The sequence below is a fragment of the Lithobates pipiens genome, unplaced genomic scaffold (assembly GCF_037356315.1).
Source record: "Lithobates pipiens isolate NorthernLeopardFrog02 unplaced genomic scaffold, aLitPip1_a1.2 Scaffold_16, whole genome shotgun sequence".
Classification (NCBI taxonomy): Eukaryota; Metazoa; Chordata; class Amphibia; order Anura; family Ranidae; genus Lithobates; species Lithobates pipiens.
This window is the reverse complement of record NW_027507748.1, coordinates 117,580,631-117,606,346: the sequence shown is the minus strand read 5'-3', so window position 1 is coordinate 117,606,346 and position 25,716 is coordinate 117,580,631. Positions and strand designations below refer to the sequence as shown.

The following is a 25,716-nucleotide window of genomic DNA, read 5'->3' as shown; positions in this document are numbered from 1 at the left end:
CGAGGTGTCATCTTGGTTCCCCTGGGGTGCCACAAGCATGGGACTCAGTTTGCTTTGAATCTGCATCATAAGTTGGCGCAGTGCAGGCGGACCAGCTTCCAGCACCATAACTACCAGTAACTGTCTAATTCTAGGACACATGGCATCATTAATTTCTATGATGGCAACCGGCTGACCTGCACCATGACGACGCATGATTCTGATTTAGGGCAGGCAAGATATACAGCTGCTCCTAGCATTCAGGGGATGGAAGTCTGCCTCATGCACAGCTCCTCCTCTCACCCCCTGAAACGCTACAGGAGGCAAAAGGTAGGGCTCTGAGGTGAAGAGGGGACTGTGTGAATGGGGTACTCTATGATGGGGGGGGGGGGGGGGGGGGCTGTGGGATAGGGACTCTTTGATTGGGGGGCTCTGTGATGGGAGGACTCTGATTGGAGAAATCATATATAGCCAGCCCATGTAAAGGTTGAAAAACACTGCCCTAGGTAAAAAAAAACAAATTTTTATTTTTATTTTTTTCATTTCTTGATGGAGGGGTTTGACTCTCTCTCTTTTTTTTTATTTTATTTTTATATATATATATATATATATATATATATATATATATATATATATATATATATATATATATATTTATTAATATTAATATGCCTGTGTTCTGATTGGAGAGATTTCCCCAACCTTTGTTCCGGTGGCCACGAAAATGATATACTTTGAAGAAGATTATCTACTGTAAAAGAAGTAGCTAAGAAAAGCACCTTACTCATGCATTGGGGAAGATTTCAGGTATGTTAACGCAAAGCAGTAAATCTAATTTTATTTTTTACCCTCCTTTTAAACATACTAAATGTGTTTTTTATTTTTTTTAGATCAAACCTTTCTGTTTTAATAACATTCCTTATTTCAGACCAAGTGATATCATCACTGGGTCTTTGTGCTTCTCTACTGAATGCAGGCAGATTATGGCTAGTGGGAGGGGCCAGCTGGGTACTATACATGGCTTCCTGAAGACCTCACAGCACCCCTTTCAAGACCCCTCAGCCCTGATGCAAGCAGCAGGCTGGCTTTTGGGACGATTTATGCAAATATTGAAATGCCGCATGGGCGAGTGTCAGTCTGGAGTGTGATTACCTAGGGAGCCTGCATTTGCATGCAGACCACCCATAGGTAACACCCACATGTGATGCTGAGCCTCCATGATTGGAAGAACTAAAATCCAATACGTGAAAAGGGTGGACTGGGGAGGAAATGGCTATATGATAATGGACATTTTCCAGCCAGGAAATGAGGTGCGTTTTGACAGGTTGCATCTGCTGACCTTGAGAACGTCTCCTATGATGAAACACGTCAGGAAGGGGCTAATGCTGACTTAATCATGCTGTCTGACCCCCTGGTGGTCCGTTTGTATACTGTTCTGTATTACTTTGCATAATGGGAGTACCTTTTCTCTATAACAGATAAATGGTAGATGTGGTTTAATTCTATAGTTTCTATCATTTCTATCTTTTGCCAGTATTGTGATACATTCCTGCTGGAGAGGCCTGTGGGGAATGGCACAAATGGGGAATCATTTTGTCCATACATGACAGTGCATTTGGCTGATCTCTAATGCCACACAGACCTCCAATAATTTGGGGTCTTGTGTTCCGGTAAGAGGCTGTTTGTTTTCTATGTGGTGCTGGGATTCACAAGAGGTCACAGATGGATTTATGAATTATGAGTAGTGGACTTTTATGTAATTCTTTGACTTATGTACATGATTTGCACATTTTGAATGGACCAACATAGTATATTGTGATTTAAAAGGCTCAAGGCAATATTTTTAAAATTATGCCGTTTCTAATGCATACTGTGAGGTGGTCACAGTGTGCTTCTCACAGTATGAAATACAATCCGAGTAAAGAATTTCAGTACAGGAGAGGAGCCTGTACAACTGTGCAAGACTGAAGGGAAGGCTTTTATGAAGATTGATCCCCTTGTGGGCTAGCTATTAAGAAGTCCAAAAAGTTGATCTAAATCTATAGATAAAGTAGAAACCCCTTCAAAAAATACAATACCTCAAAGAGCAGAATCGTGCAGCAACCAATTAAGAGATGACTAAACACTCATACACTATACGGCCGCCATGTAAGCAGCATTATATAGTGTGGGATGTGGACTTAGCCCGTGAGCTATGGTTGGCTAGAGGCACCTTGCCTTTGGTCAATTGTGGCTCTCACAGCAGAGTGCGCTGTGATTGGCCAAAGCATGCCGGTCAGGTGCATGCTTTGGCCAATCATCAGACATCCTGCAGTGCATTATAGGGCGTTCTGCGGCACTCGAATTTCCAGTGAACACTCCATAATGTTCGGTATTCGCCGAACGGGCAAACCCCCGATGCTCGACACGAACATGGGGCTTATCTCTAGTAAACAGGACAAATGGAGAAGGGGGGGGGGGGGGGATTTCATCAGCACTGGCAATTGCTGCCATATTTTATGTCATGCTGTATTTGCCCAGTGGTCTTCCAAATGCAATTATTTTTTTTTTATATGGCGCCAACAGTTTGGGCAGCGCTTTACAACACAAGGGCAGGCAAAGAGAAAAGAATCCACTATTATGGGGTCTGGTGTTTGCCTGTCGACATCCCCTGGATATTGGCAAAAAAGGTTGACCCCCCCCCCCCCCCCCCTATAAGAGATGGGATTTTAATGGCAAGCAATGCACCAATAAATGTATCAATTTATTCAAAAGGTTAAAAAAAATATAATACAGACCACAATCAGTTACATAAAAATATTGGCTAATATACATAACTATCAAAGCATCTGATAGATTTCAAGCTGTGAATAACTCCATTCACCCAACACATTTCAGGTATGTTTAACCTTTCTTCAAGGGTGTTTAGTTAAGAGGATAACCCCAGCTCTGCAGTGTACAAGTATCGTACATTTCATATGCAAGGACTAGCCCTCATCAGATGGTGTTCCATACACACAATTGGAAATTCTGCCAGCAAAAGTCGGAAGTGAGCTTTTGGTCAGAAATTCTGACCGTGTGTATGCGCCATTGGACTATTGCTGGCGGAATTCCCGCCAGCAAAAGCTTGAGAGCAGGTTCTTTATTTTATGGTCGGAAAAAGTTCCGATCGTCTGTACAAATTCCGACGTGCAAAATTCCTACGCATGCTCGGAAACAATTCGACGCATGCTTGGAAGCACTGAACTTCATTTTCTTGGCTCGCCATAGTGTTGTACGTCACTGCGTTCTTGATGGTCAACAGTTCAGAGAACTTTTGTGTGACCGTGTGTATGCAAGCCAAGCTTGAGTGGAATTCCGTCAGAAAAACCATCCAAGTTTTTTGGACGGGGCATAAGGATGTTAATGTCTCTTCTCTGCCAATGACAAGATTATTTAGCCTCTGCCACTTATCTTAACAGTACATGTGCACAGCAGAAAGGAGGTGGGGCCCTCTCCTACCCCCAATAAAAGCGCTCTCCCAGCGAATCCACCGCTGAAACTGCTTTTATCTGTCTGAAACCTGAACGCCTGCTGTTGAAGTGAATACCAGGATTATGGCAGCTACAAGTACACGGGGTCGTTTATAGTTGTTTCTATAGGTATCATCCAGATATCATCTTTTCAGGCGGTGATTCTGTGCAACGTAAGAACAATCATGGCGGCAGTTTAGCCGCTTGATCATTCTTGCAGGCGGCAGGAGGGGACGTCCCATCCTGCCAGCACCCCTGCGATCGGAGAGCCAGAAAACAAATCGGTTGCCGCTGGAGGTTGAGCATAGAGATTTCCAGAGACCAGATGGTCCCCAGTCATTTATGGCCCTCGGAGGCCCATGAGCGTCGTTATGACGTACCGCCTGGGCCGGTGGAAGTAAACTATGCCGGGGACGCAGCTGGAAAAGCCCAGAGTTTTTTATTTTTTTTTAACTCAGCCTTTTCAGCCTTAAGGAGAGATGTGGGGGCTTATAGACCCTGACATCTCTCCATAAAGAGGACCTGTCAAACACTATTCCTATTACAAGGGGTGTTTACATTCCTTTTAATAGGAATAAAAGTGATCAAAAATAAAAGTAAAATAAATAATTTAACCACTTAAGGACTGAGCCTCTTTTTGAGATTTGGTGTTTACATGTTAAAATTTTGTTTTTGCTAGAAAAATTACATGGAACTACCAAATAAAAAAAATATCTATATATCTATATATATATATATATATATCTATATCTATATGAGACACTCTAGAGAATAAAATGGCGGTCGTTTTGTCACACTGAATTTTCACAGCGGTCTCTCACAAGCGCAATTTTTTATTTTTTGGGGGGGAAAAATAGTTTTTTTTTTTTATTGAAAAATAAGACACAACAGTAAAGTTAGCCCAATTTGTTATTATATTGTGAAAGATAACCTTACGCCAAGTAAATTTTTATACCCAATATGTCATGCTTCAAAATTGTGCCCGCTCATGGAATGGCGACAAACTTTGACCCTTAATCTCCATAGGCGGCGGTTAAATATTTTTACAGGTTACCAGTTTTGAGGTATAGTGGAGGTCTAGGGCTAGAACTATTGCTCTTGCTCTAACAATTGTGGCGATACCTCACATGTGGTTTGAACACAGTTTTCATATGCGCGACTTGCGTATGCATTCGCATCTGCGCACAAGCTTGCCAGGGCCTGTGCTCGGCTTTGAATTCCTTTTTAAAGTGACTGTAAAGGTTTTAAAAAAAAGTCATACTTGCCTCCACTGTGTGGCTCGTTTTGCACAGAGTGGCCCCGAACCTCGTTTTCTGGGGTCCCCCCGCGGCTCCTCCCTGTATCAGATAACCCCCTCGGGGAATCGCTTCTCCAAGGGGGTTGTTACCTTGCGGGCGCGCTCCTGAGTAAAAAGCACCCCACTAGTGGTCAAATAGTGATGCTTTTACGGGGCTAAAAGTAGCAGCACTTTACCGCTAGCACAGTCCCCCCAGCTTGGGACCCCTGCACATTACACATTGCCCCTTGGGCATGCATGCAGAGCTGGAGATACAGCAGTACAGAGGGCGGGAACTGCTGGAGTTAATTTTTCATATTAACAAGCTAATGATTGGTTGCTAGGTGGTCCTAGCAACCAACCAATCCCCTGCTGGTTAACTTAAAAAGTTAAGTCCAGCAGTTGGCGCCCGTCCTCTATTTAGCGCTACTCACTGTTCCCTGGCTGTGAGCGGCACAGAGTGAATCCGGCAGCCGGCCCTGGGTGTCAGTCACCCGGGCACCCTGCATAGTTGCCAACTATGATTTTCCTGGGACAATCCCGAATTTGGGACCCTCATCCCGATCGGAGGCTGTCCCAATTCAGGATTTTGCCCAGGGAAATCGGGAATGTTTGCTTTTCCAATTTTTGGAGCAGCAGGCTTCAACAAAATGGCCGCCGCTATATCGTTCCCCCTTGTGTTCAGTGGAGAGAGGAAGGGGGGCTCGATCCGTGCAGCCAATGAATCGGCTTCTCCTCTCACAATACTGAAGCCAGGGTTAGCTGCATGGATCGGCCACTCCCCTCTCCACATGGCGCCGTCTGTTCATCATGCCAGGAATCTGCTCGGTGGCTTGTCACAGTGACAGTCGGAATTTAGCTTTAATGTACAGGCAGGAGGAGGGGTTTAACTATAATATGCAGGAGGAGGGGGGTTACGACGCAAGGACGGACTCTGCTGGGGGCACCTGATGCAAGGACGGACTCTGCTGGGGGCAGGCGACGTGGCAAGTGACACGCTCAGGGATCCCACTGGTTCTGCATTATGGTGAGTTGAATGATTGCATTTTCTATTACAATGTAATAATAGAAATAATGCACTTCAATCATCCTGACACCATAAAAATCATGGTGCCGGGATGATTGAAGTGCTAACACCAGGTGTTTGGAGTATCTTTATCTGCTGATTGTTAAACTTTCTGGAATACACATATTTCTATTGTTGTGTAGGATCTGAGCCTGCTTTCTCTTCATTCCTCTCTTCCCCCTTTCCCTCTCCATCCCTCATTCATCTCAGACTCTAACCACACCCCCTTTGAGCCATGCCCATGTAAGCCACGTCTACTATTTCACCCAAGCCACGCCCATCTTTCGCCGCAGCGCGCTTTGCGTGCTGCTGTTTTCTCTTTTTACTCTGATAAACCTACAAACGCATGCCCCCCTAATTATAATACTGCTCCGCCCACAACCAAAAAAAGTGTCCCAATGTTGCCAACTATGACTCTGTTACAGCTTACCCCTCCCTGCCTGTTGTCCTGCTGTCACCCGCAGAGGGCGCCAAGCTGATACCCCCCTCAATGTGTGGTACCCAGGGCGGACCACCCCCCAACCCCCCCCCCCCCCCCCCCGTACACCGCTGCATTGGATTCAACTGTTAGCAGACGGGGTGTGGGTTTTAGGAGGGCGGTTTCTGTGGCATGTTGAGAGCATAATCCAGACTGAAGGGGATGAAGAAGGTTCTCCCCAGTGAGGCGGTCGCTCAGTCGGTTTTAGACATTCAAGGTGTTTGGATAAAAACAGGGGATTGTAGCAAGAATGATCACACGATGTAAACCGTACAACCAACCGACAACCGTGCCACACATTTCACAATGCAAAAAATAGATCCCTAGATAGAACACTGCCACCCCTCCCCCACACCCTCATATAAACACCACTACAAACTCTCTTGTCTAGCGACCGCCACACACAGCAGTGAGCGACTCACCCCGCCCTCTCCTGCCTGGCAGCCTGTCACATTGAGCCGTGAGCTGTGCGCCCCGCCCTCTCCTGCCTGGCAGCCTATCACTCGCGTAGAGCAGTGAGCTCCGCCCTCTCCTTCCTCGCGGCACAGTTTTCCTTTCACTTCTCGTCCAGCGCTAACGAGCCGGTCACGTGTTTGGATTGGCCCCGCCCCGGTTGTTCACACGCCGTAACTGCCCCGGAAGCGGAGAGTGGAGTGTGAGAGTTGCCGGTTCATTCAGACAGGATCTGCCGCTTCTGTAGACAGGAATAGACCATGAGCACAGGTATGAGGGGGAGAGGCGGGTGAGCGTGCCGGTGTGGGAAGCAAGGACCTAAATGGGCTAATCTGAGGGCATTAGCGGGATGTACACTCGTAGGGGTGCTGAGTCATGGGCGGGGTGTGTTTCTTTAAGGGCGGGGCTTGGTTGATGGGCGTGTCCATATTCGGGGAATAGACCCCTATAGGCTGACCTTTTAGTTGAGTGACGTGTAACCCATGGCTGCTGTGTTGTTATACAATACTGGCTTCGTTCTTTGCTGCTCATCTCCTGCTGCTCTTTACAGCGACTTCTTGTCTATCTGCTCCCCAGTCTGGGTGTTTTTTTTATTGTTGAAATGGCCACTTGTAGTCTCTATCAGAGTGAGACCTGTGTGACAACGCTGGAGCAGCATTGGGAGACGGAGGAAGCGTTGTCATCCTGTAACAGGAAGTGCCTGCACTGGTTTCCTTCATGGCGGGGTCACCGGCTATGAGAGCAATGAAAGCTGCAGAAAAGATTGAAAATTATTTTTTGAAACAGTGATGTATAGATTTTATATTTTGGTACCAAAACCAAAAATTCAGGATGCACTTGGCCAACCCCCAAAATGTCTTTTTTTTAAAAATAAAGTGTGTGTGTGTGTGTGTGCAACTTTTTAAATTCAATAATGAATTTAACCCCTTCACACCGACTGTACACAAATATGTGGCCCCACTAGACTGGGCTTTTTTCTATGGGGGAGCATATTTGTGTATCTTCCTTGTTCTAGGAGTGTGCTAGCACAGAGACCAGGATCTCACCGAGAGCCCCAGCCCCTGTTCTAATGATCAGGACCTGGAACATCCGATTCTGTGACACCTGATCGCTGTAATAGCCTCTGGCTGTCAGTGTGAAGCCCGCCCCGGGGTTTTCTGTCTCTAGAATGGACAAAACAGATACATTGTATCGTTCTCTGTCCTTGCAGAGACTGACTCCTTTCACTAGGGATGAGCTCAGGCGTGTTCGCATGCTCCACCTGCAGAGCCCGCCAGGAGGTCGGTGCAGCTCCGCGCTAATCGCAGGCAGTGAGACATTGCCCCGATGTGCGACTGCAAAGATTGGGCAATGTCTCACTGCCTGCGATTAGCGCAGCGCTGCGCCGACCTCCTGGTGGGCTCTGCAGGTGGAGCATGCGAACACGCCTGAGCTCATCCTTAATGGGCACACTGAAGCCCCATACACACTCCGATTTTCTGCTGATTTTTTTTTTCCTTCAGATTTACCAAAACCATATAATATGAGGTCAAACCTTAGGAGTTTCAATGTGTACGCAATCAGGCAGGCCCTTCTACTACATGGTTTTGGTAAATCTGAAGACAAAAATCAGCAGAAAATCTGATAGTGTGTATGGATCTTTAGGCAGTTTTCAGGCATTTTAGTGCTAGAAATAGCACCTGAAAACTTCATCCCATTCATTTCAGTGTGACTTTTCACACTGGGGTGATGTGCTTGTGAGACATTAGAAAAAGTCCTGCAAGCAGCATCTTTGGGGTGGTTTGGGAGCGATGTATATAGCGCTCCTAAAACGCCCTGCCCATTGAAATGAATAGACGGCGCTTCCAAAGCTCCTGAAAAGCACTTCGAAAGCGCTACAACACGGGCGCTTTTAACCCCTTCTTCAGGCCGCTAGTGGGGGGTTGAAAGTGCCTCGCTAGAGGCCGAAAAGCACTGCTAACGCACGGGCGGCCCCAGTGTGAAAGAGTTTATGGGGGGGGGGAGTAGGTGTGTGTGTGTGAAAAAAATAATAATTAAAGTGATTGTAAAGTCTCACTTTAAAAAAAAAAACTTTCTATTTACATGCTCTGTATAATGGTTTTGCACAGAGCAGCCCAAATCCTCCTCTTCTTGGGTCCCCCTTTGCTGCTCTTTCTCCTCCTTTCAAGTGCCCCCACAGCAAGCAGCTTGCTATAATACCTAGTTAGGTTGCCGACCCCTAATACCTAGATCAGGGGTCGGCAACCTAAGGGCCGCATCCGGCCCATCAGTGCATGTGATGACTTCACGTGCACCCGACCCACGAACGTTTTAACTCCTTCACGCCAATTGTACACAAATATGCGAGCTCGGCTTTAAGGGGTTGTACAGGGGTGAGGCATCTGCACGCACCACTCCCGTACAGTTTTTTAGAGTTGGCGGTTAGCTTTCTTGGGATAACAACCTAAGCCACTTGACTGTTATCCCACAAGCAGCAGGAGGGTACGTCGACCGCCCCCACCCCCGCGCCGCGGCTTGCCTGGGCTCTCCCGTCCCACCGGGAGGCCCGAGCGACCAGCTGGCCGGAGACCCAAACAAAGCCAGAAATCAGCTTTGATCGGGTCTCAGATCTAGCAATGTCATGACATGACTTCCGGTTTACAAAAAAGGTTCACTCCGGCAGTACCCCAGGTCTGAAGATGATCACGTACAGGTACGTGATTTTGTGCTTAAGGGCCGCCCTGCCGCAGTATATGTACACAGGGTGGTCCTTAAGTGGTTAATAAGGTAACACAAAAATTAGACACAGAAAACTGGCCATGCAAGTTATGTCTGCATGTGGTGCATCTTGTACCAAAGAATAAAAAAATAAATACAACATTGCATGCTATTTAGAAAGAGATATCAATCAGTAGTATGCTGTACTATACCAACAGGATAGTATATTTTAAACATGCACAACCCTGTTGTTAGTATAGTGGTGGTAGTAGTCTCATACTACTAAATGGTTTTATTTTTCTAAATGGCATGCAATCAATGTTACAAACCCGTTAGGGACTTTCCTCTTGTTTGTAATCTGGAAATGTTCGTAAGTTGGCCGCGCATGTGCAGAACGACAATTACGGACATTTCTGATGATTCGTCGAATGCCGTTCGGCACATGTGCGTTAAATTATGGACATTTCCAACATTTTCCGAGGCTCCGTCTGGCCCCTCAAATGCACAGAAGGGCAGAGGGTCCCTGCAGCTCCCTGTTTGTAAGTAGGAGTGGTACGTAAGTCGGGGACCCCCTGTATATTTTATATTTCTATTAATTTAGTTGGGATGTCAATCCTGTACTGTACAGTTAAAGTGGAACTTCACTCCCTATATTTACTTTTGTTTAAACAAAAGGAAAACTATAAATGGTTTTAATTTTTTTTTTTACAAATATCTGAAAAGTGTGGAAAATTTGTATTTAGGCCCCTTTCACATGGGGCTGTCCGCATTGAGCCTGTAAATAGCTCATCAGGGATCGCGCCGTTGATCCCCCACTGAGCCGGTGGATAACAAGTCCGCCTCTACACTCTGTGCAGGGGCGGACCTGTCCGAGCCCCACTCTCCCCTATGGGGGATCGGATGATTACGGACCACCTGTCCTTTTTCATCCGTTCCACCAGACAGATGGGGAAAAAAAGGGTTTGCATCCATCTTGTTTTAGTGGAGATGATCGGATCGGGGCTGATCAGATTTCAGCAGACATGTTTGTGCTCACATCCGACGCTCTATAGATATACATGGAGCTCCCGTTCAGATCCGCCTGAAACTGATGGGCAGATCTGAACGGTCCACAGGTGTGAAAGGTGCCTAACTGATACCCCCAACTAAAATCTAGTGGAGCCAGTTGCCTTCAGAAGTCAACTAATTAGTAAATAGAGTCCACCTGTGTATAATTTAATCTCCATATAAATATAGCTGTTCTATGAAGCCCTCAGAAGTCTTTTTAAAGAACCTTAGTGAACAAACCGCATCATGAAAGCCAAGGAACACACCAGACAGGTCAGGAATAAAGTTCTAGAGAAGTTTAAAGCAGGGTTAGGTTCTAAATATGACCAGCTTTGAACATCCTACGGAGCATTGTTCAATCCATCATCCAAAAATGGAAAGTATGGCACAACTGTAAACCTACCAAGACATGGCCATCCACCTAAACTGACAGGTCGGGCAAGGAGAGCATTTATCAGAAAAGCAGCCAAGAGTACCATAGTAACTCTGGAGGAGCTGCAGAGATCCACAGCTCAGGTGGGAGAATCTGTCCACAGGACACTTATTAGTCATGCACTCCAAGTCCGGCCTTTATGGAAGAGGTGGCAAGAAGAAAACCATTGTTGAAAGAAAGCCATAACAAGTCCTGTGTACAGCTTGAAAGAAGCCATGTGAGAGACCTAGCAAATGTGGAAAAAGGTGCTCTGGTCAGATAAGACCAACATTGAACTTTTTGGCCTAAAGGCAAAACGCTATGTGTAGTGGAAAACTAACACTGCAAATCACCCTGAACACACCATCCCCACTGTGAATCATGGTGGTGGCAGCATCATGTTGTAGGGATGCTTTTCTTCAGTAGGGACAGGGAAGCTGGTCAGAGTTGATGGAAACTAAAAAAGGGGGGGATTGGGGAACTTGGGACTTTGAGTGAAGCCATGGCTGGGTAAAGTCATGTGCCTCCATCCCTGTCATCTGGAAATAAAAGCTTCACCGCGGCAGGGGGCAGCGGTAGTGCAAAAAGAAAAGAAAGTGGGACTTTAAATGAAGCTCAGGATGACAAAAATGAGTAAAATGGTGGAAAATAAGGGTTTAATAATGCGTAAAAACAAGTTTACATACAGTTCATTACATGTATACAAAAATGCACCCATAACATGGTGTCAATCTGTAACCTGGCAATAATTGATAACATATTTATAACCATTGATATTCAAGGTAAAATAAAAGGGACCACCATACTCATAGTTGGATACAAATGTTGAGATAATAGTGCAGATGCTATCAATAGGCTCAAAAACCCAAATATGTTAAAAGAAGTATAAACACATATCATGATGGTTGTGTAGCTCATACACCAGTAGCTCGACGCGTTTCGCGGCTTTAAACTGCTCTTCAGGAGAAGACATGTAAGGTATCTGCAATAGGAAAATATTTGTAGGTAAGTATACTAAATCAGGGTAGGGGAGGATGGATAAAGCCCCCCCCCCCCCCAAAAAAAGCCCGTATAAAACAAAATGGCTTACAAATATATGTGTGCTGGAAGGCAGGGTGCCAAGGACCTCAAGCCACCCCAGAACATCAGTGTCGGGAGCCGAGAGGGCATGTATAGGGCGGTGATCATCACAGGCAGACATCCGGGCGAGCTCCGAGCACCCCTAGTGTGAATGTGAAAAATTGGTGAAGTGTAGTGAAAACAATAATTGAAAACCAAAAAACAAACCACGACAAAAAAATAAATAAAAAAAATGAAAGCAATGTTGAAGGGTGTGTATATGCAGTGTAGAAGCCGTGAATAAGGAATAAATTGGTAAGAAAATTGATGAATGTAAAAGTGAGGAAATACAAGTGATGAATATAAAGGTGAGGAAATGAAGTCCAAACAGAAGTGACGGTGGGAGACCATGGTAAGAGGTCATCACCGAAACATTCAATGGATAAAGAATTAAGTGAGGATAGGGTGTGAGATTTAAAGTCCCACTTTCTTCCTTTTTGCACTACCGCTGCCCCCTGCCGCGGTGAAGCTTTTATTTCCAGAGTTGATGGAAAGATGGATGGAGCCAAATACAGAGCCATCTTAGAAGAAAACCTGTTAGAGTCTGCAAAAGACTTGAGACTGAGGAGGAGGTTCACCTTCCAGCAGGACAACAACCCTAAACATACAGCCAGAGCTACAATGGAATGGTTTAGATTAAAGCATATTCATGTGTTAGAATGACCCAGTCAAAGTCCAGACCTAAATCCAATTGAGAATCTGGCAAGACTTGAAAATTTGCTCTCCATCCAATCTGACAGAGTTTGCACTATTTTGTAAAGGATGGGCAAAAATTTCCCAAAAAGGGACATCCCCAAAAAGACTCGCAGCTGTAATTGCAGATGATTCTACATAGTATTGACTCGGGGACCGAATAAAAATGCACGCCACACTTTTCACACATTTGTAAAAAAAAAAATGTAAAATCATTTGCCACTTAGTGTTGGTCTATCACCTAAAATCCCAATAAAATGTACGTTTTTGTTTGTAACATGGCAATATTTGGAAAATTTCAAGGGGGCTATGAATACTTTTTTCAAGGCATTGTATATGGTTGTAAACATGTATAGCAGAGATTATGCAGTCTCTCCTGGTACATGTAATTATTTTTAAATAAATGTCACTGTTTTTGGCATTTTACTGCCAGTTTTTTAGCATGGCTTACTTTGGATGTGAGATAAAAGTCCGAAATGATGTGGACTTTGCATCCATTAGAGCCCCTTGCTTGTCAGTAGTTCATTTACTCAAGTGAGTAGGGAGATTAAAGAAGAAAATTCTGAACAGGATGGCTTTCAGCTGATTCGCATGAAAACACGTGAAACATGATCCACTTCTACTTCCGCATTCCCACTTTCACATCCTGCTTATGAATGCTTTACACTTGCATGGCAGAAGAGATTTTATTTAAAGAAGAAATCCGGGATGGTGATAACATTTGTACATTAGCCATGTGTAGGTAAAGCGGAACTAAAGCCACTCCAACGTACTGGAGTGCTCTCAACCGAACTGTCAAACCATCAAATTGCAGTGTCATAACTGATCACATGTGCAGAATCTTGGCAGTTGAAGATCAAACCGAGGCCAAGATGGCAGCTTCCTTTCCCCAGTAGGGTTTAGTTCCGCTTTAAGCAAATGCTAATGTGATTTAGATTAGAATCGCACTCTGTGTACAAAACTCAGTTTTAAAAATCCAATGTCACCTCCTTACACAATTTTCTCTATCCCTGGGCTTCAGGAGGAGGGATCTCTGAAGTGGCAGCATCACTTCCTGTTCGTATATGGTGACAAACACTAAAGCCCAATACGCATCAGATTTTCTGCTGATTTTTTATTTTATTTTTTTCAATATTTTTATTGGCTTTTAAACAGGTTTACAGAAATCGAATGCAAAAATCACATACATAAGATACATGCCTCAAATAAGTAAGCAAAACCATTAGATACAGTATCTACACACATCCTTGAATATATAGGTCTATTAATATACTTTCTGCTGATTTTTGTCTTCAGATTTACCAAAACCATGTAGTGCAAGGGCCTGCCTGATTGCATACAAATTGCAACTCCTAAGATATTATATGGTTTTGATAAATCTGAAGGGAAAAAATCAGCAGAAAATGTGTGTATGGGGCTTAATGGCGCACGCACACTGTCAGATTATCCAACGTAAATGTTCGATGAGAGCTTTTTGTCGGAAATTCTGACTGTGTAGGCTCCATCAGACCTTTTTCATCGGAATTTCCGACACACAAAATTTGAGATCTGGATCTCAAATTTTCCGCCAACAAAATCCGTTGTCGGAATTTCCGATTGTCTGTACACAATTCTGAAGCACAAAGTTCTACGCATGCTCGGAATCGGCATCTACGCATGCTGGTTCTACGCATGCTCGGAAGAGCCGCACTGGCTATTGAACTTAAATTTTCTCAGCTCATTGTACGTCACCTTGTTCTTGACGTTTGGAATTTCCAACAACATTGTGTGACGGTGTGTATGCAAGACAAGTTTGAGCCAACATCCGTTGGAAAAAATCCCATGGATTTTGTTGTCGCAATATCCGATCGTGTGTACGGAGCATAAGACTACAAATCCCATCGTGCTGTGGAATTTAGAGTCTGAATGGGAATCAATGTGGGTGGGACTGTGGCTGTGTCTGGGATGACTCCTGGCTTCTCCTCCATCTAATTTATATTGTGCAGTGGGCGGACCTGAGAATCTCAGACTCCTGGTCTGATCCATCCATGGTCTCTTTCCCCCTTCTCCACACTGTACAGCTTAGTTAGATGTACCGGCCAGGAGTCTGATTCACCCCATACACATTCTAAATACATATGACATAAACCTCTCAGACATGAACACCGAATGGTGCACATTGCTAAGCCCAGTTGAACTTTAAACTAGCTAAATACATTTCAGGTGCGTTGGAACAAAAAGTTTGCACAGTCTTACAGTTTGTTTACGTTGGACCGCAGTCTTTGATTAGAAAAGCCTGTCCCCTGCCAGCATGTCGAAGAGTGGAACCCTTGCTCCGTGTGTGAAAGCAGTGAGTTCCTTACAGATTTCTGACATGCCTGCTTGCCCAGTAAGAGCCAGAGCTTCCAAATCAGTAGGGAGCTTGACATTTTCTGACTGTAAAACTATAGGTTTGACTCATTAGTGGGTGTGCCAGACCTCTGCAATGAGGCCGCTGCTTCCCTACAGAGCGAAAGGATTCCACTCTGATTAGAAAAGACCCCTGCCATTAACTGAACATGGAGACTGCTTTCCAAAGTAATTGTAAGATTTTAACCTTTTTTGTTTTTTAGGCATCTGGAATGTATTTGGCCATCTGTCTATCTGCAGGTTTTGGGCTTGTGTTGATGGCATCAAGACAAGCTACTGAGATGATTTAATATTCATTGACGAAGGAAGCATTTGACCTGCTTCACGTGGGTTTTACATTCCCATAGGCTTGTTTGGGAATGCAAAAGCCCATAGACACAAGCCCTGATTTAAAGTGACACTAAAGGTTTGGGTTTTTTTTTTTTTTTTTTTTGACAAACAATTCCTTCCACTGTGTAGCTTGTTTTGCACAGTGGCCCCGTACCTGCTCTTCTGGGGTCCCTCGGCGGCTCTCCCAGGGGGTTACCTTGCGGGCGCACTCCTGAGTCCAGCATTCAGCGTCCATAGACAACAAATGCAGGACTTGGCCCCGCCTCATTGTATTTGATAGCAGCGGGAGCCAATGGCTGCGCTGCTATCAATCTATCCTATCAAGAGCCGAGAACCCCTGCCAGAGAGAGCGCACGTCCCCATGGGACAAGTTTGGGAGTTCAGGTAAGTAAAACCTGACAGGTGTTTTTTCACCTTCATGCATAGGGTGCATAAAGGTGATAAAAAAAACAAACCTTTACAACCCCTTTAAATTGAAGTTTCAGTTGGAGTTTTATATGCTTTGTATGTATTGTCGCCCGCATCAACTTTCCAAATGGCTAAGCATAAAAGTGCCCACACCATAATGTTGTATCCTTGTAATAACCTGTCTGTATTTGAGATGTGTCACTTTGTAGCTCACATGTGAACCGTCATCATTACATCCTGTGGGCAGAAACTTATATGCAATGTCACTTCAGCTTCCACGCCAGCTATGATGTAGAGAGGAAAATGTAGTATGACTTACAATAGCTATGTGCATTTCTGTTCTGAAATATATCAATGTCCCTTAGAGCAGTGGTTCTCAACCTCAGTCCTCAAGTTCCCCCAAAAGGCCATGTTTCCTTTATCTTGCAAAGGTGCTTAAAATCAAAGTCAAAGGCTTGGTATTTTGGACAGCTATTTGACCTAAGCGAAATTCCCAAAACATGACTTGTTGGGGGTACTTTAGGAATGAGGTTGAGAGTCACTGCCCAAAGTGCTTCAGTTTGATTTGTAGTGCTTCTCTAATATTTAAGGGTAAAATGATTACCCAGTTATTTTTAACACTTGTCTTATATCCCAGGTTTGAGTTTGGAGAAGACCGCTTCCTTCAGGAAGAAGCTGAAGTCTGCGCCCCAGTTCCTCCTGGCTCAGAATGTTGCCACATGCAGTGATCCACTTGAAGTGTGTCTACAGCGGCAGACCGTTCAGGACAGCGCACATGTCTTCCAACACACCATACCTGCTGAGGGCAAGCCTATCACCAACCAGAAGAACTCGGGTAGGCCTCATCTGCTTGTTTTTAATGACCATGAAAAGTCTGTCATTGAGATTTTTGAGACCTCTTAGAAATAATACTGTCATGAGAGGAGCCCACTCTTATAGTTTTTTTATTGGGTCCCATTCATACCAAATTTGTAACACAGGCAAAAATGAACATCGGGGAAAAGTCTTCTTTTGTTGGTTTTGTCCTCGTTGCCTGTACCTGTGTCACTGAGACAGGAAGTGAGCGAAATATGTTTCCATAGAAGGTACAAACGGCAATAAAAAAAACATATAATTTTTTTTTTTGAAGTGGTTCTAAAGCCTAAACGTTTTTTACCTTAATGCGTTCCTTGCTTTAAGGTAAAAAATGTAGATGTGCGCTGAATAGAAATGTTGGTGCTGAAACCGAAAATGCAGGAAGCACTTGGCCGAAAACCGAAATTGACAGTTTTAAAATATATTTATATTTTTTGATTGCCATTAATTAAAAGTTTGAATTTAATACATCAATGAATATGAATTTATTGTCGATTTTATTATAGGCACCTTTAGTGGAAGAAAGACGTATCCCTTAAATATTCTAAGCCCCTGTACACACGGTCTGAGATTTCGACAACCAAATCCATCGGATTTTGCCCGTCGGATCTTGTCCGAAACTGTTCCATACACACGATTGGACAAAGTTGTCGAAAAATCTGATCTTTCAGAACGTGATGACGTAATTTCGTTATGATGGGACTACATTCAGGCTAGTAGCCAATAGCTTTGATGTAGGAATTTGATCTGAGCATGCGTGGCACTTGGTCCGATCAAAATTCTCTACACATGATTGGAGTATGTCCGATCGGCCCAGTTGGTCAGGAAATATTTCCAACAAGTTGGAAAATTAATTTCTGGTTGCCATGCGCCTAGACGGCTAAGTGAAACCTCCCCTTATTTACTTATTGTGGGGTTCCCCAGTGATTGTAACAATTAGTCAAACTAGCTAGAGGCTGGACACCTATGTGCGGTTCTCCTCCTTCTCCTTCGCCTTCTCCTTCTCCGCGCATGAGGGTGCGCCATTGCTCGTCTTGGTTCACCATGGCACATGTGTGTTCGCCGGAGTGCACGAGTGTTCGGCGGCTATGGCGCATGCGGCTTCACCATTGATGTTGTGCGCACACACAGCTGCACAAGTGCTGTAGCCTAATCTTGGGGTTCAAAAATTTGCGTCCTGTGCAAATACAGCCTCACCTGTTTGCTTATTTAAGCTGAGTGCGGCAGACATGCAATGCTTCCAGGAAACGGCTGTGGGACACAGAGCAGGCTCTGAACCAGTCATTTTCAGCAGTTCGTTTCTCCTTACCTGTGTCAAGTGAGTCACCAGGTGTTGGTTGGCAGGCTAAGGTGCTTAGCAGGATTGTTGTATAGGTGCTTGGGTCATTATAGGGTCTCCCTTCTGGGGTGTGTAAATGCTAAACCCAGGTACTCCCTTTTTGTGGCTTGTAGTGTCTTAAGAAAGAGGCGCAGGACTAACACTACAGGGAAGGGCACATCTGTGTCATCAGTAGCTCTGGAGGAGCCTAGTCTAAACCCTATTGTATCCCCTGAAAGAGCAAAGGTTTCCAGGCAATCTGATCCGCGGCGCCTTTCTGGTATGGTGCCTACTGTCAACGCTGCTGCTTCAGCCTTTATCACCAGGGATAATCTGTTCTCAGCTCTAGCCGGGTTAGAGGGCAGGATTGCTGGCAAGATTGCTTCCATCTCGCAGGGTGGCAAGAAGCGTGACAGGTCCCCCTCCCCCGATCCTCCTAACTTGCAGCAGGAATAGGTTGATGATGCTAAGAGCTAAATGCCAAGGATTCTGTGGAGGGCCTGGCAGATGAGTTGAGTCTGCTTCTAAGCAGACTGGGCCAGAAGATGCTCAGTTGGTATCTGCCTTTAAGTTGCCTCCCGCAGAGGTTTCCGAGCCCCCCCTGGTCCTCTTTGTGGTCCCTGAGGCCTCCTCAGGTTGCACAGGCTTTCCCCTTGCACTTACTGTTGGAACAGGCGGTGTATGCTGATTGGGAACATCCTAACAGGATTTTCGTTCTTCCTAAGCCCCTGTACACACGGTCGGAGATTTCCACAACCAAATCCGTCGGATTTTGTCAGATTTAGTCTGACGGATTGTGTCTGAAACTGTTGCATACACACGGTCGGACTAAGTTGTCGAAAAATCCGATCTTTCAGAACGCGATGACGTAATTTCGTTACGATGGGACTAGATTCAGGCTAGTAGCCAATAGCTTTGATGTAGGAATTTGATCTGAGCACGCGTGGCACTTGGTCCGATCAAAATTCTCTACACATGATCGGATTACGTCCGACCGGCCCAGTTGGTCGGGAAATATTTCCAACATGTTGGAAAATTGGGTCAGACGGAGATTCGGACGGAATCATTCCGATGCATACCACACACGGTCCGATAAGACGCATTCCGACGGATTCTCCGACCGTGTGTATGCGGCATAAGGTTTTCCCTCTTATATCCTATGGAGGAAAGGTTCGTTAAGAAGTTGAGCATGCCAGTCGTAGATGCGGCAGTCTCTTCCTTTAAACATGAACTGAACTTGTCTGGTGGATAACGCACAGGGCTTGAAGGACTTTGTTGACAAGCAATTTAAGTCACTATTAAAGGCTTCCTTTTCTTTGGCCAGGTCAGCTGTTCATCCAGCTATCACAATTGGAGTCTCAGTCCTTAAAGGATCGGGTCAGACTGCCTGACAGGCCTAAGAGGATGGTCCTGCTGAAAGCAGAACAGATATACCTTGAGCACTGCGTTTTGCTATAGATACCTTGAAGGACTCAATACAGCAAGTCTGTCGTATGGCTCTCCTGTCTGTGCACATGCGCAAACTTCTATGGCTTAACAAATGGTCAGCAGAACTTCCTTTGTAAGAGCTTATTGGCAGGGTTCCCCTTCCATGGGGAATGTTTGTTTGGTGATGACTTGGACAAATATATGTAAAAGATTTCCAGAGGGAAGCGCTTTCTGCTTCCTGTGAAGAGAGGGACCAGGCATCTCTTGTTTCAAACCTCAGAGACCGCTTCTTCAGGTGTCTTAGTGCCAAGGCAGTTCCGCCGCCAACAGGCCACTAGAGCTAGGGGCAAGCCGCAGGGCCAGAAGAAATCCTGAGTCCAAAACTCTTAAAATCTTGGCACCAAGCTCTCCTTTTGACGGATCACCCCCACTCTATTGGGTGGGGGGAAAGCTGCTGCACTTTGCGGACATTTGAGTTACCTCGACAGATTCCCGTGGTTACAAGCTGGAATTGCAGGGTTAACCCTTCCAGAGGTTTTAAGATCCAGCCTTCCCTTGAATCCTCCAAAGAGAAACGTATTGTTTCAGGCCCTAAATCATTTAGTGCATCGGGGTAATTGGAGGTTCCTCTATCCGAACGTGAAGGAGGAGAAAGGGTTAAGATGACTAAAACTTTAATATAGCTGACAAAGGAATATCTCTTATTTTAGTGTCTTGTTTGTCACGATGACCATAGGATAGATAAGCGCTGGTAAATAACTGGTTTCGAAATGTCTTCAGACAAAGTCAGAACATCAGCATTACATAGTTAAATTTATTTCAAACAAATATGATTCAGACTTCCCCCGACACCCAAGGCAAATGGCACTTCATCCCTATTAACAATATTCTAAATTTTCTGGGAGAACAAAGCCCAAAAAGAGGAGTGGGACATTAACAGTGTGATATTATAATTAGAAAAATACAACAAAAAAAAATATTTTTATGAAAGATAAAAAGTAAGTTTTATTTATAACAACAATTCAATTAAAAACCAATAACAGCCTTCAAGTTTTTTACAAGGATGTTACATAAATCGTACAGTCCAGGTGGTGGTTTAATTAAGGTGCTTGTGAGTTTGCCTATCCCAACATGTTTCACTGTCGCTTCATCAGGGGATATACAAGCTAGCAAAATGACAAAATAGCATAAAAATCAAAGTGCAAAAATACATATTATCCAATTAAATTTATGTATATTAATGTAAATATAGACATATATACAGATATGGCAAGGGCTTCAATTAAACAAGTGCGCTTACCCCCACTTCACCAACCCTTCCCCCAAGAAAACATCATCCAGTTGTTAAAAAGTGCACGGGTAGCGGGACCAATTACAAGGATTTATTTAACATCCTTGTAAAAAACTTGAAGGCTGTTATTGGTTTTTAATTGAATTGTTGTTATAAATAAAATTTACTTTTTCTTTTTCATAAAAATATATTTTTTGTTGTTGTATTTTTCTATTATAATATCGCACTGTTAATGTCCCACTCCTCTTTTTGGGCTTTGTTCTCCCAGAAAATTTAGAATAGTTAAATTTATGTTTTTAGATAATATCCCGTCGCGATAATACTAGTTTAGACCATGTCTGAGATGATTCTGTTTATATAGGCATTGTGTCATGTGATGAACTCTGTCTTCCCTCCCTCCCTCCTTTCTGTTTAAGTTGAACAATATTCTTTGTCCATAATTTGTATAAAGATGTTATTCTTGCCATTAAAACCAAGCATTCATTGAAGGACTCTCTTGTCTGCATTGGATGCTTCCGGAGCTCCGAGAGAATTCTACTGATTTGTCCAGGTCTAAGCAGATATAACCCTTACAGAAAGGGGCGCAGTGTTTTATTCAAACCTGTTGGTTCAAAAATCAAATAAGATCACAAGGCCCATTTTGGATCCATGATCCCTGAACCAACATCTATTTAATCCAGTCCTTTCGGATGGAGTCGGTCCACTCGGTAGTAGCCCGGGAGACATCTCAGCTTCCATCGATTTATCAAGGATGTGTATTTACACATACCTATCTTTCAACCTCATCAGAGGTTCCTGCAGTTTGCAGTAGAAGACTGTAATTCCCAGTTTGTGGCTCTGCCCTTTGGGCTTGCCACAGCACCCTGGGTGTTTACAAAGGTCCTAGCACCAGTACTGGGCCTTTTAAGGGTCCATGGAATCTTGGGGTGTGGATACCTGGACATCATCCTGCTCAGAGATCACTCACTACAGGCTCTAGAACACATAGTCTGCACAGTGCGGTATTTAGAAAGCCTGGGCTAGGTCATAAATGCTGAAAAGTCAGCCTTTAGACCAGCTCAAAGTCTGAAATATTTAGGTCCGGTCCTAGATACGGTTCAGGCAAGGGTATTTTTACCACCCGTAAGGATCTATGCCCTGAAGGATCAGGTGCGTCATATAAGGGGCACTAGACAAACCTCCATTCTGCTCTGTATGAGTCATCTAGGAAAAAAAAGAACAGTTGGGACTTAATGAGGCGGTGACCTGGTAAGGTCAATTGCCTTCATCCCTAAATATATGTCAAAAAAAAGAGGGGAAAGGGGATTGGGACTTTGAATGAAGCATGTAGGTATAAAGAATTCCGTTTATTGTATAAATTGAACATACAAACGCATAATCGTGAGTGTATATCCAATACAATTTATAATAACTGTATATCTATACATACAAAAAAATCATACATACTAACAGATATCAAATGAGTCATTGGATCTTAGGGACACGGCATATAATAGCTTATGCATTTCGTGGATTTATCCACTCTTCAGGAGTATGCGCATGAGTTCAATACAATATAATGGGAGATGCTGTAGGGTCTGATCCTACCCAAGGAAAAAATAAAATAAAGCCCATTCTCTACCATACTTACAAGGTTTACTATATGAGTGTGGTGTTGTAGATTGGAGACCCCCAAAGGGGGGCATCTCCAATGGGGAGATGCCCAAGGTGGGGTTGAGTGGATTGCTGTCCAGCAAGAAAATCATCCAGGGGAGACAGATTGCAAGAAATTAAAGTAGTCAGAGTGACCATAAGTGCTGAGACCATCAATGAAGGACAAACTTATGTTATAGTAGGTCACGTGGAAGGTGTCCTGTGCTCGGTAAAAAACAGAGGGATTGAAGTACTAGAAAGTATTGGTGGTAGATAAGGATGAGCCCAAGCGTGTTCCCAAGTCGGCATGGCACAGCACTATTCACAGGCAGTGAGACATTGTCCCGATGCGCAGCCGCAGAGATCAGGAAATGTCTCGCTGCCTGTGATTAGCGCTGTGCATTGCCAACTTCCTGGCGGACTCTGCACGTGCAGCTTGCGAACACGCCTGAGCTCATCATTGGTGGTAGACGGTGATTGGTTCATAGAGTCTTGGGATCCAAGGTGATTCATGTAGTGACTCAAAGTGAGCAATGACTCACCAGAGGGAACCTGATGTCCCTGGGTGAAGCCTATAAGGCCATCACACGCCCACCAACATCATGTAGGCATTGCCTGCAAGAGGGAGGCGCCATTGGCTGGGCGGAGAACCGCCCAGCATCGGTGCCATTACACTCCTCCCTCTAGCCGCCAGATGGTACTACCACGGAAAGGAGGGATGGCCGGACAAGGTGAGGAGGGGTGCCCGGCTTCACCCCGGGATGTCAGATTTCCTCTGGTGTGTCATTGCTCGCTTCGATTCACAACATGAGAATATATTTTATATAAAATATATTCTCATGTAGTGAATCGAAGTGAGCAATGACACACCAGAGGGAATCTGACGTCCCGGGGTGAAGCCATCACATGCCCACCAATGTCAGGTAGGCATGCCCTGCAGGAGGAAGGCAACCTTGGCCGGCCACCCCTCCTTTCCAGTGCGTTGTTGCTCACTTTGGTTCACTACATGAATCGCTTGGATTCCAGGACCCTATGGACTGATTGTCATCTGATTTGTCATCTGTCTAATTGGTAATTGGAATTCACCTCTAGTTGCGATGCACTGTTAGATTGTTTTATTCAACTTTTCTTGGTGATGCGTTTTATATCCTTATCACTTTTCACTTCTTGCACCTTTCTACTCAACTTCTTCTGGTAATGCATTTATATCCTCATTACTTTTCACTTCTTACACCTTGGCTACCACCAATACTTTCTAGTACTTTAATCCCCCTGTTCTTTAACAAACACAGACCACCTTGCACGAATCATACTAGAACTTTATGAAATATATATACATATAATATTTTTCAGAAGTCCTTCATTGATGGTCTCGGCACTTATGGTCTCTCAGACTACTTCAATTTTTTGCAATCTGTCTCCCCTGGGTGATTGATTGATTTATTTATTTATTTTTTCTTGCTTCCTTTTTTTTTTTTTTTTTTTGCCCCCTCCACATCAGGTGACAAAATGAGATTAAAGGTTCTTTCTTCAATGGGTAAAGACATCAAACCGTTCTAGTCCTTATTCACTCTTTCCATATCAAACAAGCCTAAAATTGGGTGATTTTAGGAGTAAGGCTACATTCACACACCTGTGAATAAGCCTGACGGATTTACAGATGAGAACCTCATCGACCAGGGTGAATCACTTGCAGATTTCAGCATGAACAATTGCATGCATGTGACTACGATTAGCTGCAGTAGCCAGCTGCCTCACATTGCTTTGAATAGGGCTGCCTCCTGCAGCTAATCGCCTGGAACCTCCACTAGATGTCACATGTAATCTGTGTAAACCTAGGTTCACATCTATCATCTATGCAGGTTTTTTTTTTTTTTTTTGTTTTGTTTTTTTTGTTTCATAAACTGTAAATAGTTGGTTGGGAAGCTGGCCGTGATAGCTGTATGTAAAAATAAAAAAATGGGGAGGGGGGACCAAATCCATACCAGGCCCGGGCATCTTCCCCACAACCCTGGCCGATAGTTTTGGGCGGGGGCTTGTCTGAATCTGTAAGACTTTTTCAACAAGGGGGACCCCCCCCATGTAAATGAATATGGGGTACATAGGTCTTTTTACAAAGCCCAACAGGCTTGCAAACACGCATGTAAATCATGCTTTTATTCAAATGGTTTTCTACAAATGGTAACTAATATAAAAATGAACCACAACACAATGGCAAAATATTACTATAGACTCACTTTAATAGCTTTTTTTTTTTTTTTTTTTTTTTTTTGTACTTCATATTCAGTTAATATATTGGAGTGATGTTGGCACAAATATTGCTCTGTTTTTCTGTAAATGTTTTATTTCCGGTTTAGTACATGGAAGAATTTGAAGTGATTCTAAAGTCCTTTTTTTTTTTTTTTTTTTTTTTTTTTTTTTATTATTATTATTATTATGATTATTATTATTTAAAAATGGCAAACATGTTTAGACTAACCTGCTCCTGTGCAAAACCAACTGCACAGAGTAGCCAAGATCCTCCTTTTCTCGGGTCCCTCACCAGCACTCCTGGCTCCTCCCACCTGCTGAGTGCCCCCACAGCAAGAAGATTCCTATGGGGGTACCTGAGCTAACCTGCTGCTCTGTGTCCATTCAGACGTGAAGCCGTGGCTCAGCCCCCTCTCTCCTCATTGGCTCACTGACTTGCAATTGCACCCACTGTGTGATTTAGCCAATCAGGAGGGAGAGCCTGGAAAGCAGTCTCTCGTGCAACATTGCTGGATCGAGATGGGGCTTAGTTAAGTTTTAGGGGGGCTGCTGCACACAGAAGGTTTTTTATTTTAATGCATAAAATAGCATGCATTAACTGCTTCCGGACAAGCCACTGCAGTTACACTGCGGCAGGTTGGCTCCCCTGCGCAACCGTCATAGCTGTACATGGGCTCTTTAAGACGCATCTCAAGGTTGCTCGTTAAAGATTGAGAACCGAGGTGTGTGTGTGTGTGTGTGTGTGTGTGTATAAACACACACATACCGGTTTCCTCAGGGGAGAGGAGACTGATCGCGCGTGTGTGTGTGTGTTGTTTTTTTTTTTTTGTTTTTTTTAATCAAAAATATGTAGAATACATGCTGGCCTAAACTGAGGAATTTTTTTTTTTTTTATTAGGATATTATAGCAAAAAGTAGTAACAGCAGAGGTGATCAAATACCACCAAAAGAGAGCTTTATTTGGGGGGGGGGGGGGGAACGGACATCAGTTTTGGGTACAGCGCATGCACGACAGTGCAATTGTCAGTTAATGCGATACAGTGCTGTATTGCAAAAAATGGCCTGGTCATTGAGCAGCCAAATCTTCCTGGGCTGAAGTGGTTAA

At 44.2% G+C, this 25,716-nt stretch overlaps 1 protein-coding gene across 1 annotated transcript in view; it reads left to right on the top strand.

The window, feature by feature from the left end:
* Window positions 1-6,855: 6,855 nt before the first annotated feature.
* BLMH (bleomycin hydrolase) overlaps window positions 6,856-25,716 on the top strand; it is an 87,250-nt gene continuing 68,389 nt past the window's right edge. The window contains exons 1-2 of the mRNA XM_077480343.1: window positions 6,856-7,013; window positions 16,475-16,672. Coding sequence (XP_077336469.1) covers window positions 7,004-7,013; window positions 16,475-16,672 — 208 coding nt within the window. The 5' untranslated portion in view covers window positions 6,856-7,003. The remainder of the gene's footprint in view (window positions 7,014-16,474; window positions 16,673-25,716) is intronic.